This window comes from Drosophila navojoa, chromosome 3 (genome assembly GCF_054131105.1).
Source record: "Drosophila navojoa isolate 15081-1374.11 chromosome 3, UAZ_NAV_1.0, whole genome shotgun sequence".
NCBI classification, from domain to species: domain Eukaryota; kingdom Metazoa; phylum Arthropoda; class Insecta; order Diptera; family Drosophilidae; genus Drosophila; species Drosophila navojoa.
Genome location: NC_142891.1, coordinates 5,062,878 through 5,085,984, shown reverse-complemented (window position 1 = coordinate 5,085,984; position 23,107 = coordinate 5,062,878). Strand labels below are relative to the sequence as shown.

Here is a 23,107-nt window from a genome sequence, read left to right as displayed (position 1 = left end):
TTTTCGCTGCTCTCCTTCGGCGTTTGTTGTCTTTGGCTTATCTCACTTACAAGTAATTGTAATATTATCCCTAATAAGCAAAAGATTGATAGCATTCCAGGGAAAAACAACAGCAGGGCCACAAAGGGCCAGAGACCAGTCCATGGGCATAGACTAGGCAGGCCTGCAATCTCGGCGGGCAAGCCGACACCACGACAACAAAGGACACACACACAGGCAGTCAGACGCATACGCACAAGCACACGCACACGCACATTCCTGCTCAAGTGTTTTCCCTTTCTTTTATCTCGGCTAGTTTATGGTCGTTCGCTCCCTCTCGCTCGCACTCACGCTCCGCTCATCATCACTTGAGTAAACAATGTCATAAAATCATCAATCAATCTGCGACCTCGACATCGACTTCGAGTCCTACTTCGAATTTGGTTTGAGTTCGACTCCACACACACTCCTTAAGCTGTTGTTGTTATTGTTGTTGTTGCTCTCTCGCCTTTGTCGTGAGCTATTTGTATGGCCTAACTGTCAAGGGGGACTGTTTTTGCTGCAGTTGTTGTTGTTGCTGTCTTTGTTTTGAGCTATTTGACCAACTTAACTGTTAAAGCAAACATACGCCTCTTCCTCTTTCACTTATACTTCCTCCGTGTCTTATACTCTACACGCGCTGCCCGCACGCTCTGCTCTGCTCTGTTTAGCTCTGCTCTGTTAATACAATTAAGTGTGATATTTGTAATGCTTTTTATGTGACTACCAAATTGCTTTATGGGCGTGCCGCCGCCTATCACAACAAAGCAAGAGAGAGAGAGAGAGATGGAGCGAGGGTGCGAGTAGGCATAGGAATGAGATTTATGAATAAAGGTAAGACATTGTTGCCATCAAGCGGTGAGTGTTAATTGCTTATGAGGATTTAGTAGGAGTTTCTGTGTTTGTTTTGTTATAATAAATATCTCAATTATGGTATCCATAGGAACAACTGCCAGATATAATTATTAGAGGGTTTATTGAAGAATTTATTAATAAATTTATACATCTGCACAAATATGAAATACAATTATTAAGAAATAAACTTAAAAAATTTTTTAAAGGACAAATTTGAGTTATAAAAAGTGGAATTATTTATAAAAGATTTTTTAACAAAAAAAAAAAAAAAAAAAAAAGTGTATGAAAAATCCATTATCGAAATTTGAAGAATACAATGTAGAATTGGGAAACATTATTTATAATATGTATAAATTTAAAAATAATATAATAATCAATTTTTCGTTATTAAAACATATTAAATATAAAATTGATAAGCAAGAAAATAGGCAAATGGTAAAATAAATAAACTTAATTTCGTTTTAGCTAAGCTTACCAGGCACTCTAAATAGAGTAATAGCAAATACGTCATATGCGCTCAATCACTTGCACTCTATTTAAATGCATATGCCCATTCAATAATCGTACCATCCCTAGACTGAAACCAAAGGTAATTCCTTAATAAATGCCCAAGTCAGAGCTGCTCGCCCAAGATCCAATTAGATTAGCACACAGAGCTCATCCTTCAATTTCATTGACATTCGCCACATTAGGTAAACTGGTGTGTATGTGTGTGCGTGTGTATGTGTGCAACAAGCTGCTGCGGCTGCAGCAGGACCAAAAATTAATTACAGCGACCTAGTCAAAGGATTGGTTATCCTTTTAACAGCTGCTGCTAGTGTTACCCCAGGTCGAACACGTTCGAGTTGCCTCGTGTGCGATGCAACATTTCGCTGTTAGGTAAAAACTCTGTTAAGTGTGTCTTAACAGTGTATAAGACCGTAGTTCAAGGGTTCTGCCGCTAGATGGAGCCAACGCCTTCGTGAATGCATCGCCTTCGTCAGACACGACTGTCGGCTCTTTTGCTTGAATTGTTGTTGGCGTCTGCAGCAGAGACGTGCGTAGCAGCTGCCCGACGCGGCGCGACGCCTTGGCTCGTGTCAACGGCTCGTGTGCGTTAGCTACGAACAGACGAGCACGAACGTTAATCGTTCGCTCGGCTGGTTGCATGCTGGCCCTCTGCTTCTATACTTGTATGATTCAGTCTGATTCAGTCTTTGACGACGCGCGCATTGAAACGGACGGTCAGTTGCGGACGCTCTAACGCACTCTGTGTCTCCATTATCAGTAGTAAACGACGTTGCTCTGTGCTAGCCAAATTTAGCGTTTCGGCTCTGGCAAAACTGCTTCGGCCCCGTATCATCGTGATGGCCATAACTGTGTAACTGTGAGTGTTGTGTGCATTTGTGCGTGTGAGCGACCGTTTGACGGTTTGATTTGAATTTCGGGAATCCTCATACAAAGATGCTGATGCCGATCGGAAAAGAAGCTCAAGCAAAGCACAACGAAAAGCGAGCAAAGCGCATTGCCCGATAAGTAAACTGAGCTTAGAAACGGAACCAAAGCACGCTCAACGGTTGTGTCTTCTGTCTCTGTCGCTCTATCTCCCGCTCAGTGTATGTGCGTACGCGTGTGCCCCTGTGTGAGTGGAGTGCTGTGCATGTGTGCGTGAGTGCCTAACAATTAATTTGCATTTAAATCGCACGTTAATCTGCGATCCAATCAAAGGCCAAACAGAAAAAGAAAGAGAGAGAGAGAGAGATAGAAAAATAGAAAAAACAACAAATTCTGCAGAATTGCCAACACGCAAAACAAAAGGAGAGAAAAAACAACATAAACCCCAAGTAAATACGCATAAAAAAGGATTTGCCAAGTAAGTGTGTCCAGCTGTAAATCTTTAGATTAGCATAAAACAAATACGCAAAGGCCTAAATTAAATATACACCTGTCATAAAAAAAGTAAATGTATATAATGGTAATACATGTGGGTGCTCGACGAACTGCTAAATGAAAAGATTTTCATAGAATTTACATTCTTTGCCCAGGAGAAAAAATAATTGCGCGTTCTCCATTCAAAAATAAACAAATATTTGCATTAAAATAAACACACGCCTACCTAAGTACCCCCCAATTCCCTACCCCATCACGCCTACTCCTAATACACCCCTTTTGAAAAACGCTTTCCCTGTATCCCCAGAGCGATTGTTGTCCCTTTCGCTTTTCTATTTATTATACCGTGTACCCATTGCAGCCGGGTAAATAGGGTATAATGTGGGCGATCAAATCTGTGGAGCACTCGACAGAAAGAGAAAGGGATATATATATCTAGCTTATATACAAATGCGTCTTTGATCTCTTGATATAAGAACAAAAGTACGTTTTTACATGAATATCCCTTAAGAATATAATTAATTCCAGTTTATTTCAAGTCGTCGATCATTTTTAATCGAATTCAATCGATATACATTCATATATAAGAATTTTTGTATATATTTATTGATCGAGTTTGCTGTTGTTTATTTGATCTTTCTCTCTGTACATGAATACGATTCTGCTAAGGATGACTAGTAATATAAATTTAAATTTAACATCTCAGATAGCTGCTTCATCTCTTCTACTAACTTTCCTCTATTTATCATTTATATTATACTCGTCTTCCTTCGACAAGCATTGCACGGTATCTGCTAGTCGCATATACCCCACGATAAACCATTACATGTTGTTGCTTTGTTTTGTTTTTCGGTCATTTGTCTTTTTGGGTCAGCAAATGCGTTCAATTTTTCCGAGATTTTTCGCGAGATATTCCACAGTTGTATATTTGTTTTTTTTTTTTTTTACTTTTTCTTTAGGGTTTTCCACAACTTTTTCTCTTTCGATTATTTACACATTTTTTTTTGTTGTTGCTTCCAAACACAAAGAATGTCCAAGCAACAATTTAAAAACCCTTTCGCTGATTTCTTATCTGCTGCCTTCTGCCTAGATCAAAAGTATCACCGAGACACAAAGAAGAACCAGAAGGCGAAACAGGAGAAGCCGGATGAAGAATAGCAGCGAAGCCATTAAAGAAAAGTTTGAACTGATTTGCATTTTAATTGCCAAGTTATAAAATCTTTGGATCTCTATTAGGTAAACGAGGCTAAGCACAGATTTCAATTAGACCTACACAAAAAGGTGTCGAAAAGTTGAGCAGAGCATGGAAAAAAGCGGCAGATAAGCGGGGCTCAGAATTCGAGATTCGTTAATAATTATATGCAATTAATTAAAGCTTGACTTGATTATTTATTTAGATTAGGATTTAGATTTTGAATTTCGGTGTGGATAGCAAGCATATTCCATTATTAAATAGGGTCAAAGAGGGCTGAAGTTATATGTAAATGTACATACGTAGATATATATGTACATATATAATATATATACATATTTTTATATATATACATATACACATATGCATACATATATACGTATGTATATTCTTAGTGTATAGGAAAAAAAAAAAAAAAAATTGTATAAAATCTTTTCCTTTTTAATTTTTATTTTTTTTTAATTTTTATAATAATATAACAATATATTTTTATTTCATCTGAAACTAGTCCCCAAAATTTTTGTACTCTTACTTTTTATTTAATTTATTTATTTCTTATTTTATTTATTTTTTTTTAATTACAATCGAAATTTCAATATAAAAATAATTTCATAATATATTCCTTTAAATTTGAACATTTTTCCCTAATTTTACTCAACTTATTATAGTTAAGCTACGCTGTCTCTATCTCTATGATTTTTTTTTCTCCAAGACTTTAAACATATTAATTTGATTTTCTTGTTCTCCAAGACCCTATATAAATGTCGCATTCCAGTCGATTTTCATAATTCCTAATCAACTTAAAGTTCTGGCTTAATGCTCCATTGCCCACAACATGTTTACCAGATGAGCTTGACCTTCTTTTCCACTCGCATAATCCCAATGTTGTTCGGTAGCGCAGAAGACAAAGCCCTTGACTTATATACATATGTAGATGTGAATCTGGGCGTCCCTTGGGGCACAACGCTAATTGGATGCACACACTCACTCACACACACACATGTGTGTTGTGTGTGTGATTTTGATGAGATCTTGCAGTTTTATCCAATTTGATTCCAATTGTCAACGTTTCAGCGATCGCCCAGATGCCATTAGATGCCAACAAGGGGCCAGGAGGCACGTCTTTTGGCCAGAAAAGTTTTCAATCTGTCCGCGTCTCCTGCTGCTCGACGACTGTTGCCATAAATCGTGCCAGCAGCAAAATGAAAATAGCGCATTTCCAAAATATTTTCATTTAAAAATCGAAAGTGAAAATGCTGTTAAAAAGAAAATAAAAGCAAAAATACAAATATAAGTATATAGTATATACATATGTATATGTTTATATGTATATGTATTTATATTTGTATTTTGTGAGAGGGCTGAAATAACAGGGGCAACGCGAAAAGGCAGGCAGCATCAACATTCATCAATCTGTCAGTGGGGCCTGTCAGCTGGTTTAAGCACCCACAAAGTGCTGTTGAGCAGCAACAACAACAACAACAACAACAATAAGAACAAGCACAACTGAGGCTCAATAAAAATTGAAACACAGATGAGAGGGCAAAAAAGAAAACATTGAAATATTTGAATGCGCTTAAAAAACAGCGAGAAAATGGAAGATGGAAAAGAGCAGCACAAAGACGAAGCTGGAAAATCCTAGACATATTAATATATTTTAGATAATATTTATGCTTATGGTCTAAGGTAGAATGAGTATATTGGTTTTGTCCATCTTGCTCTCCATCCATCTGAGGGGCATTTCCGATTAGTCCCTTATGGGGCCTTTTTCGGTATCTTTTAAACCTTGGTAGTTGCAGAGCCAGCGAATAGAAATATAAATGATATACTCGGGTTGAAAAGTTAAAAAATAGTTAGATTATATAAATAGGCACAACAGGAAGTTATTTTGATATGAAAAGGAACAATTAAATGCTAATAAATAATATAAATATTATAATATTCTCAATTTTCTGAACGATTATTTTGCCTTTTATTACAAAAGTTGTCTGAAATATTAGCCGAATGAAGTAAACAGTTAGAGAAACTAGTTAATCGAAGGTCTATTTTTACACCTATAATAACATAGAGTTAAGTTTTAGCTTAGTTCCCATAGCTTAGCTCAAAAGGCTTCAGCTTGCTTAATGGGGCAACACGAAGAAGATACCCATTAATCCAAGTCTAAAACAGTTTCCAAGCCCCCATATAATATGCATCAGCTAAAACCCATATACATATAATACTCATCGCCTATTGTCTCCACGCATGCCTCAACCTTAACATAAATCATAAATATGCACACTTTATGATCTCCTCACAGATCTCCTACAAAATACATCTAAAATATATGTCTGCCCCCTCAGCTTGCGCTGCTCCTCTTTTGGCCATAAAAAAACACACGAACACGCAGGCAAGGCAAAGCAAAACTTTTTACTCCTATGCGGCGCATCGAGACACGCGCAAAACGTGCGCCAATCAATTGGCCCTCCAAAGAAAAGGCCACAAAAAATAAAGAAAATGTGAAAAAAAGCGTGTGAAACTGTTCGACTCCCACGGCTGAGACAAATTAATGAAAAGGCGACGAGCGCTGTCTTTAAAATTAGAGACAAAGGCAATTTGTCTTTGGCAATCGCTCAATATTAAGTGAGGCAGAGAGAGGGAGAGAGACATAGAGGAAGGGGGAGCAACGGCTAAAGATACAGATACACTCGAAAATGTATCTGGCAGATACATTTGATGCGCCGACCTCTCTGCAGCTATTAAGCGCGCGTGTTGATTGATTTTATGTTGGAAATGAATACTGCGGTTTTCACAATTTCTACTCGAAATGCTGCCTATATACATACATACATATATATTTACTATATATCACTGGACGCAATGCCCGAAAAGAAATTGAATTCCCAAAACTCAGCTGCTAAATCAATCGACACTTGAGGCTGCGTTTCATGCGACGCCTGCAGTTCGTCGTCTTTTTGTTGTTGTTGTTGTTCCTGTTCTTGTTATTGTTGGGGTAAGTTGTGTTTAATTACACACACACACACACACACACACACGCACACTTCCACATGCGTTAAGTGTGTCCCCTAATTCCAAACTCTCTAACCGTCTATAACTTATTAAAGTTTGTTATCTCTCCCTCCCTCACGCTCTACCGCTATTACTTGTCCTATTTTCTCCCCCCTCTCTCTTTCTCTGTGTGCTACTCCATCCCTTTTTGAACTTTTCTCAACACTCTGTTAAATAGATTTCAGTGTCGCTGTGCACTTAGACGCTGCTCCTCTGTTTGTTGTACTTGCCCTACAAATTGATTGATTTTATTTGCACTCCCACACATGCTGCCATTTCCCCCCTCTCTCTCGCTCTCTCTTTCTCTTTCGCCGCCTCTCTCGCTCTATTGGCCGTGCGTGTTTGTGGCTTTTAGGCGGTAACTGCCAAGCAGTTGGAAGGGAGCCGGTGCGCTCTGCTTGTCTAGTGGGGCGCTAGTTGAACATTGACATTTTGCGGTTAACTCATTTACACAGTCGAAGCGTTGTCTTTACCCTTTGCGCCCTCTGCGCTTTGCGCTGATGGACATGTCGGTTACTCGGCCATGAGACGGGCTGACAGGCCCTGGTAGAGCTTTCAACTTAAAGACTAAAAAGATAACCAAGTTTTTAGGGTTTCAATAAGCTTGCAATGCTATAAGTCGATACGAATTGTTAGAGTTCTTAAATACCAAATGCTCATTGCTTCGCTTACTGCGCATTTTCTTTACCTCTTAGCATGAATAATGTAGAGAATGCATATCTGTGCTATGCGGCAATGACACCAGCCGCAGAGCTTTTGATTAAGTTTTACGAACAAGTTTAGGTAGCAAATATAAAAGCTTTGAGCTTACGTCTCATTTCTATCAGGAAAAGTGTAGTTGGATTGATTCTGTGAGAAATTTACAACAGATGAGAATAACATTCTTCAGACTCAAGCTTTAATGAGCTTGTGAAGCTAAAATAAATGTAGTGACTCTAGCTATAAATAGCTAGCTACATACTTATATAAATAGCTAAGTCATACAGATTTTTTTTTGTTAATTTTCTATGTCGAAATTTTAATAAAATTCAACTGTTTCACATAAATAAAGATATAAAATATTTTCTTATTATTATTATTAAAAACTTAAATTTAATTTTAATTCATATATGTATAATTTAAAATGCAACTTGAAGGATTCATTTAGAGTGACTTAGCTAGGCCTTAATAGTGGAAAATCTGTTAGAAATCATTAAAGAGCCAAGCAAACCCCAATGAAAGTTAATCAAAGCAACTCAAATAAAAGCTATTAGCCAATTTCTTTAGCCATATTCCAGATTCAGTCAAAGTCTCTTCAAGCCAATTTTGAATATTCTGCAAAATATTAGCGCTGGCAACTTTTTGAACTTTGTTGATTTCGTTTCCTCACTTTGAGCCCTGTCAGTGCTTTGTGGAGACTCGAGACTTGCTTTTTAATTAAGATGAATTCAATGGATTCGCAGCCCTTTGCATTGAGTCTCATTTACTTACGCTTCGCTCGCATTGCCTTATGCCTTGCTGCATTTCCTGTTGGCCACAAAATTATTTTCAATTTCATTTCACAGTTTGCTGAAAGTTCTGGCTGCATTATTGATAGCTGTTACCTGCTCTGGCAGAGAGCAGGGAGTCATCTCTGGAATTGTCATGCATAAATAATGTTCGACTTTTTGCATGTGAGGGCCAAATCGGAGCAACATTTCATCGTCCTCTTCTCTCTTTTTTGTTAAATTACTATTTTTGCATATGGGGCCAATTGTCTAGGGCCGAGTCTAACTCTCTGACTCTGGCGATTCATTAAAAATATTCGCATGCTGCAAAATCATAAAATGAAAGACAAATATCGTGCAGGCAATTAAGTTGAACTAGTCCTCTACACACACACACACACACACACACACACAGACACACGCAGAATATTTAATGTAGTTATGACCAAGAGCTTGCTCGAGCTGTAAAACTAGGTTCCCAAATGAGAAAAAAAATGACAAAACTAGTAAGAGCGTTTTGGTCGAGAGTGCACGACTAGCATATACCCGGAACTGCTCGACGGAGCTGTAAGCATGTAAGCCTCTATTTCTGAAGTATTTAAATGAAGAAAACTGAAGAGGAGGCGGCTTGGCTGAGAGAGCAGAGAGAGGGAGAGCGAAGCAAAGAGCGAAGATAAACATTCATGAGTGCTTATGCTGGGTCATACTCTCAAGAATATTATAAAATTCTATCTTAGGGTTATCTCAATACAGTTTTTTTTATATTTTTCATTTTTGGTATTCTGCTTTATGATATGGCCGATGATATTGCTTTTGATTGATGCCATGAAATATAATCGATAAAGCGAAGCAAACTTGCTTTCTGATTGCTCTAGGAAAGCCTACATCATGCCGCTTGATCGGCTCAACTAGTAAACTAAATCTTAATAAAATCTTAAATAGTGATTAACAATTTGTGTTTATAGTTTATGAAATGTGCGGAAAATGCTTCAACAACTAAAGCCTGTTATGAATTTACATCGATTTCCTGACAAGTATCGATATACATACATATATCGGTTTTTGAGTTTCATAATTGTTGGTTGGATCGATTTAGCTGCTATCACCCCTGTTAAGATATATATAAACATACATTTTTAGTTCTTCCCCAGAATTTTATGTCTGTGCTCACGATATATTACATATATACGATATATATGTATCAGATTTGGTTCATTTCATTTGTAGTTTACCTCGAATCCATTCATTTTATATTTTCCTCTCTAGTCAAGTGGCTAGCAGAGGCTCCTCGGCTGGCACTCCAAGGCTAAGCTATAAATATGTATAGTAAATATCATTTGATAAACGACTGCACTTGTAAACGACTTCAAGTATCTAAGAAACCAATAGAAGTTGATTAGTGTAGCAAGAGAAAGTATTGATTATTTTTATTGGATCTAAAATCAATTCAATTTGCAAGAAAATACTCGATGGTTTTCTTTTTATATGCATATCAGAGATATGGTGGAGATATGGTAGATGCTAATTTATTCATATATTTAAGCGTAGTGATATCGGCATTTCTAAGAAGTATTATTTGAAAGATCTTTTCGTAAATTCTCCTAATTTCAAATAATCGATAACCTTTTACGTTTTAAGTTGTTCTCAAATGTTCTATTCTCACATAATATAATTGTGTAGATAGATGAATTGCTTATCAAAATTCTTTGAACTGATTTTTCGGAATTCATAGGAAAATTAATATTTTTGTCGTTCATCGAAAATTTCATCAATATCAGTTTCATGTTCCAAGTTCATATTATATACATACATTCAAATGAGATCATGCTTGGAACTCTATAAATACTAGAATTACAATCAATTCTGTCGAAGCTATCAGCTGCCTAAAGTGTGTGAATATATATTGATGTGGGTACAGATATTAGCGATAGTTTTTAGAATAGCTGCTGAATCGCTAGAAAGTTCAAGCAAAGCAAAAGTAAGCAAGTAAGAAAGCCCCAGTAGAGACTGCTCGACTTGAAGAAACCCTGAACCCTCCAAGCTGATATTCTACTTGTTCTGCATTTTTGTTATGCACACATACATACGCACGCCTCCGCAGGTACGTGGAAACACGCGCTCTGCTAACTGCGCAGTAAGCAGCGACTGCGCTGTAATAAAAACTTGTACTGCGTATGGTATAGACGAGTTTGTATGCAAAATTTCAGCTCTCTAGCTCTTATATCATCTGAGATCGACGCACACATACGGACGGACGAACAGACGGACAGGGCTATATAGACTCAGCTCGTCGTCCTGATCAGGAATATATGTATATACTTTATGGGGTCTGCGATGATTCCCTCTGCATGTTACATAGTTTTCAGAAAACGTTTACAGCCTGATTTCCCATATGGAAACACTAGTTTGTCCCTGTCTCACCGAGGTTCCAAAATAAAATACATTAATCCATTAATATTTGTAGCACTTGATGTTTTTATTATCATCAGAATTATGTAAATTAATATTGGTTCTTATTTTGGCTTCCTTTCTATTCCTCTGGAAATGAAAATTTTACACGTTGTCTTTTGTTACTTCGAATGGTAAATGAAGGTGGTTCGTCCAGAATTATACAAATGGATAAAAATTTTTAAGGTTCATGCTTCAATCCTCTTCCTTTGGCCATGAAAGTTTTACATAGTGTCTTTTGTTATCTTGCCAGAAATGTGAAGGTAAATTGGCTAATAATCCCTTGCCATCAGGTACTATATAATCTCCTTTGAATACTTCAGAAAATCTATCAAATGATGGGGGATATGCGTTGACTCCAATCATCAACAAGATTATGATTAGGCCCACGTATAATTTCATCGTTGGAGCGATCGATGTGCTTCAGCCAATACTTTGTATGCGACTAGCGCGAGACGTACAATTTATGAAACATTATATAGCATACAGTGGCAAAAACATTGAATGAACCAAATTCTGAGCACTTATATATGTATGTACATATGTATGTCAAAATTAATGATTCCTTATCTATATAAACACAAGCATAGCAAAGGTGATATGGACTCTCACTTATAGATTAATTCAATATTATTTGGTTTGTGTCGAGTGCCTCCTCCCGTAAATAAAACGTGCAAATGATCTTGAAATGAAACTAGTATTATAATATAGTACTGTTCTAGGAAAATGTCTTGAGCTAAAAAGTATTATAAATCCCAAACTTGCATGCAAGTATTATAATGTAGTACTGTTCTAGGAAAATGTCTCAAGCTAAAAAGTATTATAAATCCCAAACTTGCATGCAAATTTTATTTATTGCCGTCAATCAGTTTCGACACATGCCAAATAAATATACCAATATTTATGGCAATGATGGATAAACAAAGAAGAAGCATAAATACGGCAATAAACAAATGCATCATGAAACGGGGACAATGGGAGAATGGCAAGCGAATAAAAAGAAAGCAAGACGGAAAAACACTAGTGAAAATGCAAAAGAAAAACTGCAACATTTCCATTTGATTGACAGACAAATTAGCGGCAATTCGAAAGAGGGCAAATAATTTACAAAATTATATTGTACAGACATACATACATACATATATGATATGAAATGTGATAGTTGAGCGTATATGGCTGGCAAAGCCATATCAATCAAGGAGAGGAAGAAGAGAAGAAAGCCAAATCAATATATGCAAAATGTGTGCAGTCAGTCAATCAATCAGTCAATCAATCAGTCAGTCAGTCAGTTAGTGTGGCCTACAGCAGCCTCAAGTGGCTATCAGTGCGCATTATAAACAAGCCCAGAGGCTGGGGGCATGGTCGCGGCATAGCTAGTTTGATTTGTTAACGCTTTGATGCTCTTCAATTGGCGCCAGCGCCAACTGCAACCTAATTTTGAATCCAGCAAGTGGCGTTACGGCAACTAATCATATGCAATGACTACACACACACACATGCACACACACACATGCATGCTTGTGCTTGTGTTTATATAGCGCTTCATCACTCATACGCCACGTTGCCCGCCGCTAGATGATTTGTAATAAAATACAAATGCTGGCACACAGCTCGAAAAAAAGAGAAAGAAGAAGAACTCAATTGCATTGACGTTTGCATAAATATTCAGGCATTCAATATTACTGAAACTACACAACCCGCCCTAGCACTCTGCCACGCCCTCCAGCCTGCCACCCCACCCCACCCATTCAGTCATGCTTGCCCAACGCGCGCGCCGCTGTTTGATTTTTTATGGCACTTCTGCTGCTGCCGCTGCTGCGTGCTGTGCATTTAGCACAAAATAAACAAATTATAGGGTATCAAATCGTGAACACACACACACACATATACACATTTACTGCGTCTCTATAATTTCCACAATTTTGTTTATAAATTTTCTCTTGTTAGTTTATTAGCTGAGAATTTTTGATGCCCGCTTTTGCCTATGGCCTTTCGATTTCCATTTCCATTTTCATTTATATTTCTATTTTTTTTCCAGCTTTATTTTATGGCTCATTTATTGTGCATTTCTTGCTGCTTTTTGCTTTCTGCTTCTTCTTCTCCTTCTACTATTTATTGTTTATCTTCGAGTAGTTTTGTAATCGATTTGGCAACGTTTGCAATCTTCTTCGACTGTTGTAAGTCAAAACTTATTGATTGTAATTTTGTCTTCTTCTTCTTCTTCTTCTGCTTTTGCCTGTCTTTAATTAAAAGAAAATACTCTCAGCCGCTTTTATTGTACGCTTGATTTATTAATTGCTTTTAATTGACCGCCGGAGTTCATAAACTATGTTTATTTTGTGGTTGGTTCTTAAAATATTATAAACAAAGGGAATGGAGCGGGAGCATAATTGAGCGAGATAAATGAGCTCATAAGCTTTGAATTTTTTAAAATTTTTGTTGTTGTGAATTTTTAACTGTATGTGAGTAGATAAGAGCTACTAAATGTTCTCTAGCTTTCGTTTTGAAGCCACTGCAGAGCGCAATTCCCAAGAGTGTAACAAAAATATCGAAATAAATTAAAAAATCAAGCAAAATTTGTTGTTTATACAGCAACAATTTCGCTATACAAAAATCATCTTTTTTTTTTTTTACTAATTTAAATTGTGGGTTTCTCATATCAGTTGGACCTATGTCATCTTTATATTTCATTCAATCCACTCATTAAAGTGTTTCAGCATTTTTTTAATCAGACTGTAATCGCAATACATAAATATAAATTTATATTCATATTCATAATTTATTAAAAACTTAGTCATTATTAAATGCTAAATTGGACTTCCCCTATAATACAACATTTTATGTTCTGCATCCAAAGGTGATTTATGTTAGAGTCATGTCCTCTCCTCCTCCATAGAAAAACAAAACTAAGAATATAATCAAATAATAAATTTGTATAAAGGCATTAAAAGACTAATTTTTCAAGTTATAACGATTATGAACATCAATTAAATATTTATTAGCTTTAATTCATTTTAGCATACAATTTTAAAAATATATTATTCCATGTAAGCATTACAAATTTCTCATAAGCACTCCATGTTCCGTATATGTGTTTGTCTTATATATTTTAAATGCATAAATTCGTTTACATTTCTATTTGATGTATAATATATATAGTATATAGTTTATTCCTTCGATTAAGCACTATCAAAAGTTCAACTTCGTTTGGTCTTCCACATAGTTTAATGCAGCTGTTAATAATGCGTAAAGTTTTTCACATTTTCCCGTCATCTTATTCCTCTTACAATTTGGCCGAAGCCTGTTAATCATCTTTTCTTTACACTCAATTTCGATCAATTTTTCGTCCATCTCAGATAAGTCGGTGCACATTTCGCAGTGGATTCGCCTTGTGTTTAAGATCTCGATAGATTTTTCGTTAATACACGATACAAGCTGATCAGTATCTATATATATATAGTCGTTCATGCCAGATGTGAATGTGATGAGCACGACCAAGCCGAGCAAAACCTTCATCTTGCAAAACTCAAATGAAACTGACTGGAAGATTTGTACAATAACTATATTTTAATAAAGAGCGAGAGTGAGGGAATTTAATCACATTTATTGATGCAAACTCTTAATGAGTCAGAAAACTTATTCATAGCTCTAGACCGCATTTAAAAATACTTTATTTCTTATTCGGAATAGAATTAAAGTGAAACTCATGTTACTACAGAGCAAACGTTTCTAAAACTAATTGAAATTGTAATCAAAGACATACATATATATATATATATATATATATATATGTATGTCACACTACACTTTTGACTTTGGTCAAAAAAAGAAGGAAAAGAAAGAGAAGAAAGAGAGAAAAATCGTCATTTGTTTTGCCGCAGGAGCGAATCAGCAGCGAGTGTGGGTGGGCAACTGTAATTGATAACTTCACAATTTTCAATTGAGTCCTGGGCCTCGGTTGGCCCTAGTAACGTTAGTCAGTCAGTCAGTCAGTCATACATGTGTACATGGTGTTTTGTATTTCGTTGTGAATTCGAGAAACCAAAGTACTCAAAAGCCAATGAACCGAAATGTAAAAGTATCTTGACATTGTTACATAAGCACAGTTTCACAGTGTCAACACCCACCCATACGCATGCATGGATGGCCGGGTGGGTCAATGGCTAAAAAAGGTTAGCAAGTGCCACTTGTGGGGCTGCTGACCGGTGTCCAACTGGGGCTTGAACAATAGAGACTCGAAATAAATACGAAATAAATCCATAAAGTGTCACATGAGCATTGTATGCGTTACGACATTTTAAATAGAATTCAAAGAATTGAAATATATTTAAATAACGAGCTTACATATTAAAGTCAAAAATATATGAAAAATAATTCCTTGAAGTTGAAAAGTAAAAAGTAAAAGATTATTATATAACATTTTTTTTATAAACTTAATATATTTTGATCTTCAATCGAACTCTTAAAGATCTTGAGTGAACAAATATGCCTTAACAGTTAGCAAAAATTTTGTTTAAATTTTGCCACATCCCCTTATTGCATTCGTTTACCTTTGACGTAGAAGAGGACCTCTCTTATATGTATAATTATATGATATAAGTGTCGGCGTAGTTTTGAGGTTCATTTGCTTTAATTTAAGTTAAACAGCCAATGACTTTTCCTTTTCCTTTTCTTCTGTTCCTTTTTTTTTTAGTACTGCCAAAATGTTGTGTTACGTTCTAATTGCAGTTGGGGGGCTCGTAAAAATAGCTGGCTAGCCTAGTCTAGGCGATGTAGCACGCTTGCTGCCTATCTGTTCATTCGATTACATTTTTCCGCCACTTAACGGTAAAATTATGCAAATCAGCCGAGACACGCGAGTGCCCTCATACCAGAAACAACATGGCATTTGCTTTGAAATTAGTTTGGAAGGAAACAGAAAAAAAAAATAAGAAGAGAAAAAAAAACGCCGTGTGTGTGCACCTGTCGGCCTACAAAACAAAGAGAGAATGACAAAAAAAAAAAAAAAATGAAAAAAAATATATAAAAGACCAATAAGAATTAGCAGCTGAGTGCAATCGACTGCATAATGCTCGTGCAAGCTGAAAAGTTGAAAATAATTTATAGATCTAACGGTAGAGCAGGCAAACAGAGCAGCTGACATACAAATTGTATGTGATATAGTCGATTGGTTCTAAAATACTAAAAATTAATCAAAGTAGGGTATACACGAGTGTATATATATATTAAATATCATATGGTCAGGCTAATATGCTCGTTGAACTGCATTTATAAATGTATAAATGTAAACAAATGTATAACTATCTATATATTATTGTTATCGTATTGCTAGTCAGTCAAACTAATATACTCGCTTGACTTTATCAATGTGTATACAAATACATAAATGGAAATAAAGTAAGAAAACACCACCTCAGAGTAAAGTCATTGGAGGTGTTGCCATAGCATTTGTCAGGGGTTGCTAACGCTGGCTACAAACACCCACCCACACACCCACACACACACTCAGACAGTCATACATGCGTTTCGCTGTATCTGCAAATGTATCTGACAGATACATTGCTAGGCGCCGACAGTTACACATGTATTGCAAGTCATTGGGGCATTTAAGGCTAGTTAGCCCAGAGCTGAGAGCCGAGAGCCCACAATCTAGACTCAAATATTGCATGCGAACAATTTTTGGCATTCATTTTCGGTTCTATTGGTATAATATTTGTCGGTCCCAAATGAAAAGCGTTCGTTGTCAATCAAACTGCAAAGCAGAGAACATGCCACACATGCCACACCATCAGGAACATGTCTGCAAAATGTGCTGATGAAAAGTTTTTCGAACGAGGAAAAAAAAACTGAAAAGGAAGAGGAAAAACAAAAGCCAATAGAAAAAAAAATCCATTTGACTTTTAAAATATTTGAATTTTTGGTCTAATAAAATATGTGAAATGATTGAAAATATGCTGGGAACATAATTGAATGGAAATCCAGAAATTGAGAAAAAAATAATAATTAAGAAACATAATAGAAAATGCCATGGAAATATAAAAATATTCTAAATATTCTAAAAAGTACCATTATTTTTCTACACAGAATTTTATTTTAAATTTTTTTGCTGTCTATTGAAAATGTAATAGGAATTGGAATAGAGAAATATAACATAAAAGCAATAATATTCCAACTCAATTTTTTATAATTTAATAATTTTTATTGCCTTGTTATGCCTGGTTCATTGAGCTGCAATCAATAAAGTATAGCAATAATACAGTAGTCACAGGAGTGGAGATAGTAGAAATAGTAGTAGAAATAGTAGCAGAAATAGTAGTAGAAATAGTAGTAGAAATAGGAGCAGAAATAGTAGCAGAAATAGTAGTAGAAATAGTTGTAATCACAGTATTAGAAACAATGGGTAGTCGGAGTAGTAGTCACAGCACTAGAAACGGGAGTAGAAATAATTGTAGTCACAGTATTAGTCATAGGATTAGAAACAGGAGTAGAAATAGTGTTAATAAAAGTAGTAGTTACTGTAATAGAAACAGGAGCAGCATTAGTAATAGTCACCGTACTAAACACTGCTGTAGAAACAGTAGTAGAAATAGGAGTAGAAAAAGTAGTAGTATTCCAAGGCGAATTATTACAGTTTTATTGAGATACAAATTATATAAAACATATTTCTTATCGATAGTATCATATTGCCAACGCAATTACTACAAACCAGAACTGGAAACATTTTGACTTCTATAATTTCGTACTGCTGTTAGTCATACTAGTTATAGAACTCTACACAACGCTTTCCATAAATCGATCAATTAATTTTTTTTTTGCTTCGATCAACTTGATCTGTTTTGGAATTATGGGAAATTACCTTTGCACAGAGCCCATAATAGATATGTGTCATCCGGTTTTGTTTTGCCCAGTAGAGCCCACAATTCGGGCCATCAATTAGTGGCGTAAGGCCAATGTATCTCATTTAGACAAACAGTGCAAAGACCTCTCCGTTGGGGGATAGACACACAATGAAAACGGGGCTGGGGGGAGGTAACGGAAATTATTCATGACTGACCATGATAACAAAGGCAAGCTGAAGGCACAGGCATCGACAGTGGCAGACTGAATGCAAAGCGTAGCCAAAGAAGATAAATGACCAACAATTAGTCACACCTACGATGACAATCATCGAGAGATTTACAAAATGAAAGGCTATTGAAGCAGGGAGATGGTCTTTGAGAGATGGGAAATGGGAAACGGTCGATGGTAGGTGATGGAACCACGGTCTGAGGAGCTTGAGGCTGAATTTGAGGCCGATTTCAATTACAATTCCGATTTCGACTTTGATTCTCATTCTGATTCTGATGCTGGACAATGGACAGACTAATGAACATTTTTTGGTCAATAGTGTGTGGGCGTGGCTCTGAGCTATTTGCAGCGCTTAATTGCACACGAGAATGGGTGTGTGAGTGTCTCGCTTCTGCTCTGTCTGTCCTCTGTCTCTCTCTCTCGCTCTCTCTGCCTCTTTCCCATTCTCTGGTGTTGATTGACATATGTGGCGCTTTGTTTCTATCTCCATTTGTGTGTATTTTGATTAGCGGCATGCCATGTCAAACAACAATTTGTAAGAGCGACTGACATTTGAATGATGACATTGGCTGCGCGGCACAGGTGGCGCTTCCGCCTGACACTTGCTTTCGGCATAGCCGGAAAAGGAGCGGGCCAAGCCGAAAAACTCGACGAGGAAATCGTTGGGTTCATAATGTCTCTATTATGACGTGCCAAACAAGCGACAAATTGCATATGGGTGTCTGCTCGTCTAGACCATATCGTCGAGGAGGCGTGGCTGACAAAGACATGAAGAAGAAGACGAAAAAAAAAAATTACAGTAATAAAGGGAAAACAATTATAATGATAGAACAAGTGTATGCTTTGGTCAATAAAGACAAAGCAAAAACAAGTGGAAAGGTTTCAATGGGCTATAGGCGACCGCTTGATGCTCGTTCAGGTTGATTGAATTGCTGCTATAAGCTGGGCTTACTTGAAGTTCTACCTTAATCTGAATTGCTAGTGGTTTGACTCCAGCTCGATTCAGCTTGATGAGTGTAGCTCTAAATCTAGGCATGCCTTTCAGCCATGTGCCACGCCTTTAGCATGCATGCCAAAAATATATATACATATAATATCAGATGAAAGTCTATCCAATCATAAGTCTCCTATTTTGAGCTCATATTACTTAAAGCCTATGTGCTCACCTATTAATACCATAATAAATATATTTTGAATCTACATCAATATTGTAAATATATTCTTAAAAATAAAATATATAAAATATATTTTAATATTAGCAATATGATTTTAAATTTTTAATGATATAATAAACAAGTTTTAAAAATATATAAAAATATAATAAACATATTTATGCATTTTCTGATATATAATCTATGGAAACTTCGCCCTACTTTCCACTCACATTTATTCATATTTCATTCCCCTTTACATTTTCAGAAAGAATTAACAAAATCAACAAAATGTTGGCCTGCTTGCATTTGCTCTACGTGGCGTTCTACGTCCTCGGCTCTCTAATAGGTAAGTGAGATAAATATTTTATTATAGAGTATCTAGCTGGTTGTGCATACTTTGGTCTCTGTCACTCCACTGCTGCTGCTGCTGCTGCTGCTCAATTATGCAACGGTCAGCTCCATTTGTCAGTGACGACGGCAACGTCATCATTCAATATGAAATTTCACACTTTGGTTGACATTTCAAATGGTCAGCCAAAAAGGCGGCAGCAGCGGAAGGGGGGCGTGTTCCATGGGTGTTATGGCCATTCGCAATTCGCTGACCCAAGCCGCACAGCGCGGCGCCGCGTGCCTCATAAATTAATTTACACTTGAAACTCTGCGCCGCTGTGCAACCAAACAAACAAACAACAACAGCAACAACAACAACAGCAGCAACAACAACAATAAAATGCAACATGCAACACAATGCTTAAACGCTTAAAATGCAACTGAATCTGTTTGCCACCCATGGCGAATGGCATTGCAGAAGTCAGCAACCGTTTGGGCCAAGTGCACTTTGTTATAGCCACATTAAATAAATATGTATGTATGTATGTGGCGTGGCAGAGTCAACAGAGAGAGACAGAGACAGAGAGAGTGAGAGAGAGAGAGAGGGAGACAAAGCACTGCAAACGAAATGCGACTCGAAGTGCTGGAATTGTAGTTAGCATTTGGCTAATTAGGTGGCGCTATATCGAAAGTATTATTGCTCTGGGCTGGCTAAGTAAGTGCACAGTGGTTAAAGAGTAAATGAGAAAAAGACTCAAAGGGAAGATTAGACTCTTAACTGAGAGTAGACTCTTAGGTTAGTCTAGGAATGACGCAGTGCAACGTCTATCGTTGCATCTCAATTCTAAGCTACTTAAGGCAGCGCACAGTGATTTATTAAGTGTGTATGTATGAAAAGAAACATAACGCTGAGCTGCATTTATTTATTGCACAGTGGCTAAAAAGTGTTGGAAATAATAATGCTAAAAATATTTTAAATATTTTTGTTTGCACTGAATGTATTACATATGTATGTATAAAATATAGCACAAACCTGAGCTTTCCAATGATTTGCACAGTGGTTAAAAATTAAAGAAAAATGTAGATTAAGCCAAAAGCCCAAAAAGTATTATTTAGTTGGAGTTAATTCAGCATAATCTTTATTATATGGGCAATTATTAGTTCTGAGTTACAGCGCACAGTGGTTAAAAAGTAGCAAGAAATAAGAGGATTATGAGAAAATTTATTTTTCTCAATCTATACAAAGCAATTAATGAAGAGTAAATAATGCAGGCTAATTTAAATATTACACAGTGGTTAAAATTATTTTTAGTTAATTTTCCAACATGCACAATGGTCAAGAAATCAACGAAAATTATGCTGAAAATGTTTGGATTCCATTCAGAAGTGTTTTATGATTAGCTTAGATCTTTCTCTAAGCGTCTACCATTTCCATGCCAGGTAGATATAGAAATATGTTTCAGATTCCTTCAAGTATAGATACCAAAGCACATTAATCTTACGAGTATTTAAAGGCTCGATCCGTGTTAATCAGGTGCGCTTTATTAGTTGCCCTGCTCCCAAGTGAGCTGCTAGCGAATGAACAGTGAACAGTGCGAATTTCGCACCATTTTCCGCTGATGATTTTCCGCCTCAAGAGTTGGACGGGGAGATGCTGATATGAAGCCAGTGTTAACTATGCCATGAGTGGGCAACCAGTGCGGAGTTAAGCCTCCCTTGGTGGCTGCTGCTGCTGCTGCTGCTGCTGTGTGGCAAGGCACATACGACGCGGCTAAAGGCCTCCAGGGTGCACCATCGTTATCATCATCAGCAACCTCCCTGTCATCAGCGTCATCATGATCGTGCTCATGATGATGTTGTCTGTTTAATTGAAATTGACGCTTACTGCTTTTGCTTTCTTCGCGCCTGAATTTGTTTATGAACAATTTGTAGTGGGGCAAAGGCAGAACCAAAAGCAAACAAAGAAATACAAAATACCAAAATACGAAATACGAAATACGAAATATGAGCAAATTGCTCTCCAACGTCATCTTGTCGAGCCCCCTCTCACTCTCTCTCACTCTCTCTCTCTCTCTCCTCTTGCCGGCTGTCGTAATAATTTCAGCTGCAATTGAAATAAATTAAATTGCATGCGGAGCCATTTTCACTGAACGGCGCCGACGCCAGCTATGCAGCTATGTATGTATGTCTGTATGAGTGCGCGCTTTTATCAAGCGCCCCTCTCATCCCCCGTGGCTGTTGACAATTTTGGCCCTGCAGTGGGATAACCGCAAACTGCGCTACGCTGCGCTCAACATACGCCAAACGCCAGTCATCATCCTGATGTGCACATGTCACTGCGGCATTTGTTTAATTAACAAACACTCTGCCCCACTGTATAGTGTATGTGGATTGTGGGTAGTAAGTGGTGCTGGTGATGCTGCCGCTGATGCTGCTGGTGGCTGGTGCTGGTGCTGGTGTTGTTGATGTCGCAGCTTTTTCGCTCTTGGCTCACTCTAGCCATATTGTCAGTCATCGTTTGTCTTTGTAATTTGTGCGTTGATGAGTTATACTTTTGTTTGGGCCGCCCCTTGCCTGATTAATGGCATGTGGATCATATGCAGTGAATGCGGGTGCGTTTGTTATATCTATTGCGAGAGCCAAGAAAAGTGTGCGAAGCTTTTCAAGTGTGGGGCAGACGTGAAAAGTGGAATGTAAGAGCAACAGATGTGGAAAACGTGGGAATTGCCACAACAAAATTTTTTATTTATAGAATTTACATAACTTTTAAATAGTACAAAAATTTAGATATATTATATTGTATAACTGAATATATAAATGTGCGTATTTTATGCGTGGATTCTATGTGGAACGTGTGTTATGGAGTATACATTATGCATTACAGCAGTTTAAAAACCGCAGCGACTTGTTTTGAGGTTAAGCACTTGTGGACCTTATGTGTATTCTGTTTCAATGGATCATGTTATTTATGATAATTTCTTAAAATTAAATTTTATTGATTTTTAGTCTGATAAATTTTGTGGAACGTATGTGGAATCCATGTGGACCTTAAGTGCTGCATAAAAATTTTGCGCATTCACTGTATTTAATATCTAGAATTAAATGATTTGGCAGTTTAATTATCTCACATGTGGAACATATGTGGATGCCAAGTTAAATCCCCAATTTTATATATGTATATTTGATATAGCTACTACCATATAGTGTCTATATAGTCTATGATGAATATGTGCTCTTACTTGTGGAACGTATGTGGAATATATGTGTATTCCATGTGGAGTTTGAGTTTTCTTGTGCAAGCCAAGTAGAGGCTATGTGGGATATGAAACTAACTTATGGAATGTAAGTCATTTCCTTCATTAAGGAACGTACAGCAGATATACGTATATGGATTCTATTCATATGTTACACAGTTGTATAATAATGTAACTCTATACTATGCCATAAATATAGATATATTTATGGATATATGTGGTTGTCATATGCCACAAATGTGACATCTGCACGCTTCGACTGGGAAATCCTTAATTGAAAATTTGCTAATCAGAAGTGTGTGGGAAAACTTGGGCATTTTTCATCGGTGACAGCCATTGAGCGGCCGACCAGCCTGTGGCACTTGTTGCTGCTGCTGATATGCAAATTTGTTTGACAACTGTCGC

At 36.9% G+C, this 23,107-nt stretch overlaps 1 protein-coding gene across 2 annotated transcripts in view; it reads left to right on the top strand.

Annotated features, from left to right (window-relative positions):
• The first annotated feature begins 2,038 nt into the window (after positions 1-2,038).
• Positions 2,039-23,107, top strand: part of beat-IIIc (beaten path IIIc) — a 99,344-nt gene continuing 78,275 nt past the window's right edge. The window contains exons 1-2 of one of the 2 annotated variants that reach the window (XM_089257289.1): positions 2,039-2,725; positions 19,384-19,464. In XM_089257289.1, the coding sequence (XP_089113415.1) occupies positions 19,407-19,464 (58 nt within the window). In that variant the 5' untranslated portion in view covers positions 2,039-2,725; positions 19,384-19,406. The remainder of the gene's footprint in view (positions 2,726-19,383; positions 19,465-23,107) is intronic. The other variant, XM_089257290.1, reaches the window with a different exon arrangement.